Source organism: Myotis lucifugus, unplaced genomic scaffold, assembly GCF_000147115.1.
Source record: "Myotis lucifugus unplaced genomic scaffold, Myoluc2.0 scaffold_136, whole genome shotgun sequence".
Lineage (NCBI taxonomy): Eukaryota > Metazoa > Chordata > Mammalia > Chiroptera > Vespertilionidae > Myotis > Myotis lucifugus.
Window position 1 is genome coordinate 1015653 of NW_005871184.1, and position 2010 is coordinate 1017662.

At 33.0% G+C, this 2010-nt stretch overlaps 1 protein-coding gene across 1 annotated transcript in view; it reads right to left on the minus strand.

The window, feature by feature from the left end:
• Window positions 1-555: 555 nt before the first annotated feature.
• Window positions 556-2010, minus strand: part of LOC106698092 (C-X-C motif chemokine 6-like) — a 2553-nt gene continuing 1098 nt past the window's right edge. The window contains exon 4 of the mRNA XM_023758661.1: window positions 556-1626. Within this exon, the coding sequence (XP_023614429.1) occupies window positions 1608-1626 (19 nt within the window). The 3' untranslated portion in view covers window positions 556-1607. The remainder of the gene's footprint in view (window positions 1627-2010) is intronic.

Genomic DNA, 2010 nt, shown 5'->3' on the forward strand with positions numbered 1-2010 from the left:
GAATTCTGCTGGGAGTGTCAAGGAAAACTTTGTGGAGGTATTGCTTGAGCTGAGTGCAGAAGGATGGGTAAGCTTCCTCCTAGAGGCAGAAGATGAAAGCTACTTCTAGCTGGAGCCCTAGCAAATGCAAACGCACGGATCCAGGCAAAAACTAAACACTTGACTGCAAAGATGGGAAGGAAAAGTGAAGCTGAAGGAGTAACCAGGAGTTGGATGAGACTGAACATAATTTGCCATCCTTCTAAACTTCTATTTCATGCCTAGGAAATAGGAAGCCAGTTGAGGATTTAAGGTAGGGAAACTTGTGTTTTCTAAGGAACCAACAGGCTATGGTACTATGAAGGGGTAACTGGAAAGGCTGAACAAATGCAATGCATTGGGAAATAAGGGTTCTTTCTGATAGCCAGAGAGCAGCATAATTTTCAAAATAAGGTAGAATTACAGAAAAACACAATTTTTTTAACACTATAAGAAAGAAGAAACAACATGAGTAAAGTTTTTAAATCTTTTATTTTTTTCCAAAGAATAAAAAGGTTCTATAAACCAATGAGACACACAGTTAAAAAGTACAATTTTAACATAGTAAATGTGATGCATCTATAATTCTTTATAACAAAATTGTCAAACCCTTAAAAGATACAACATAAGCATTACAAATCTTAGCAGTGCTGTGTATTTTTTGAAAACTAACTGATGAGTTTATATTCAACTAGCTCAGATATATTTTCAAAAATTTCAGAGTACAGACTATTAAGTTTGTCTTATTCTTAAGAATACTAAAACAATGTATTTATAAAGAAACTAGCAATAAGGAATTTACCTATTTCCTAGTTTCTTCATCCAAAGCAAATATTTAGTGATTAAAATTATAGTACTCATAATAAAATAGTTAATAAATACAATATAAAAGTCAAAGATTAATGAGTAAGTCATGACATTATGCCATACTAAGAAGACATCAAATGTCTAAAGTTATAGGAAAATAATATATTAATCCTTATAGAATTTAAAAATTTAGAAATTCTAAATAAGGAAATATATTCTATACTGATAGCTGTATGATGTGTCCAGCTTTCTAATGCAATATAATTGAAATAGGATCCCAGGATAAAGAGTAAGGAAATTCTCTCATTTCAAAAAATGGTACTAAATAGTTACAATTTCACGAGAAGACTGGGGATTACAGATTATCTTCATATATAGCATTCCAACGAAAGATCATTCACCTATTGAATCTACAGCCTTTTCAATAATGTTCTCAGGAACATGTTCTAGAAATAAACCAGTCACCTTGAAAGAGTAACAACCAGTGATTCTGGATTCACTATTTAGTCAATTGACAAATATTTCAATAGCATAAGAAATAAAATAGCAGCTAATAAATAGCAGTAAATACTATGTAAAATACTTCATAAGATGAGCAGAAAGCTGCAAGGATAAACATAGGTCCCTCGTCCCATCCATCTCTCAAAGTGGGAGATTCATGAGGAAACCTGATTCACTGGAGAAAATTAGCCCTTGCTTTTTGGCTTCGGTGGATCCAGAGATCCCCAGAAAACTGTTCCGCTGAAGAACCAGGCAGTTTTTCCAAAGCACGATTCTTCCTCTTAATTTTTCTGCTTTCCACTGTTGAGGAAAAAAAAATAAGTATCAATTTAACCAAATTTCCACACTCCTGTGTACTCCAACTAGTTTTCAAAACGCAGAGCTTAAGATCAATAAAGAGCAAAAGGTGGGACTCAAGGACTAAGCTAACAAAATACATACATCATAGTCAAGCGTTCTGGGCGACCACCTGGGCGATTACATGGAAGACAGGTGATAAAGGTTTTCCCTGGACGTTCTGGAACAACTTTCCCCTTTCTCCCGAACAACCTTTTTTTTTTTTTTAACAGCTTCTTTTATTTTTTATTTATTTATTTATTTATTTATTTATTTTTATTTTTTATTTTTTATTTTTTATTTTTCGCTTAAAGTATTACAAAGGGTATTACATATGTGTCCTTCCCC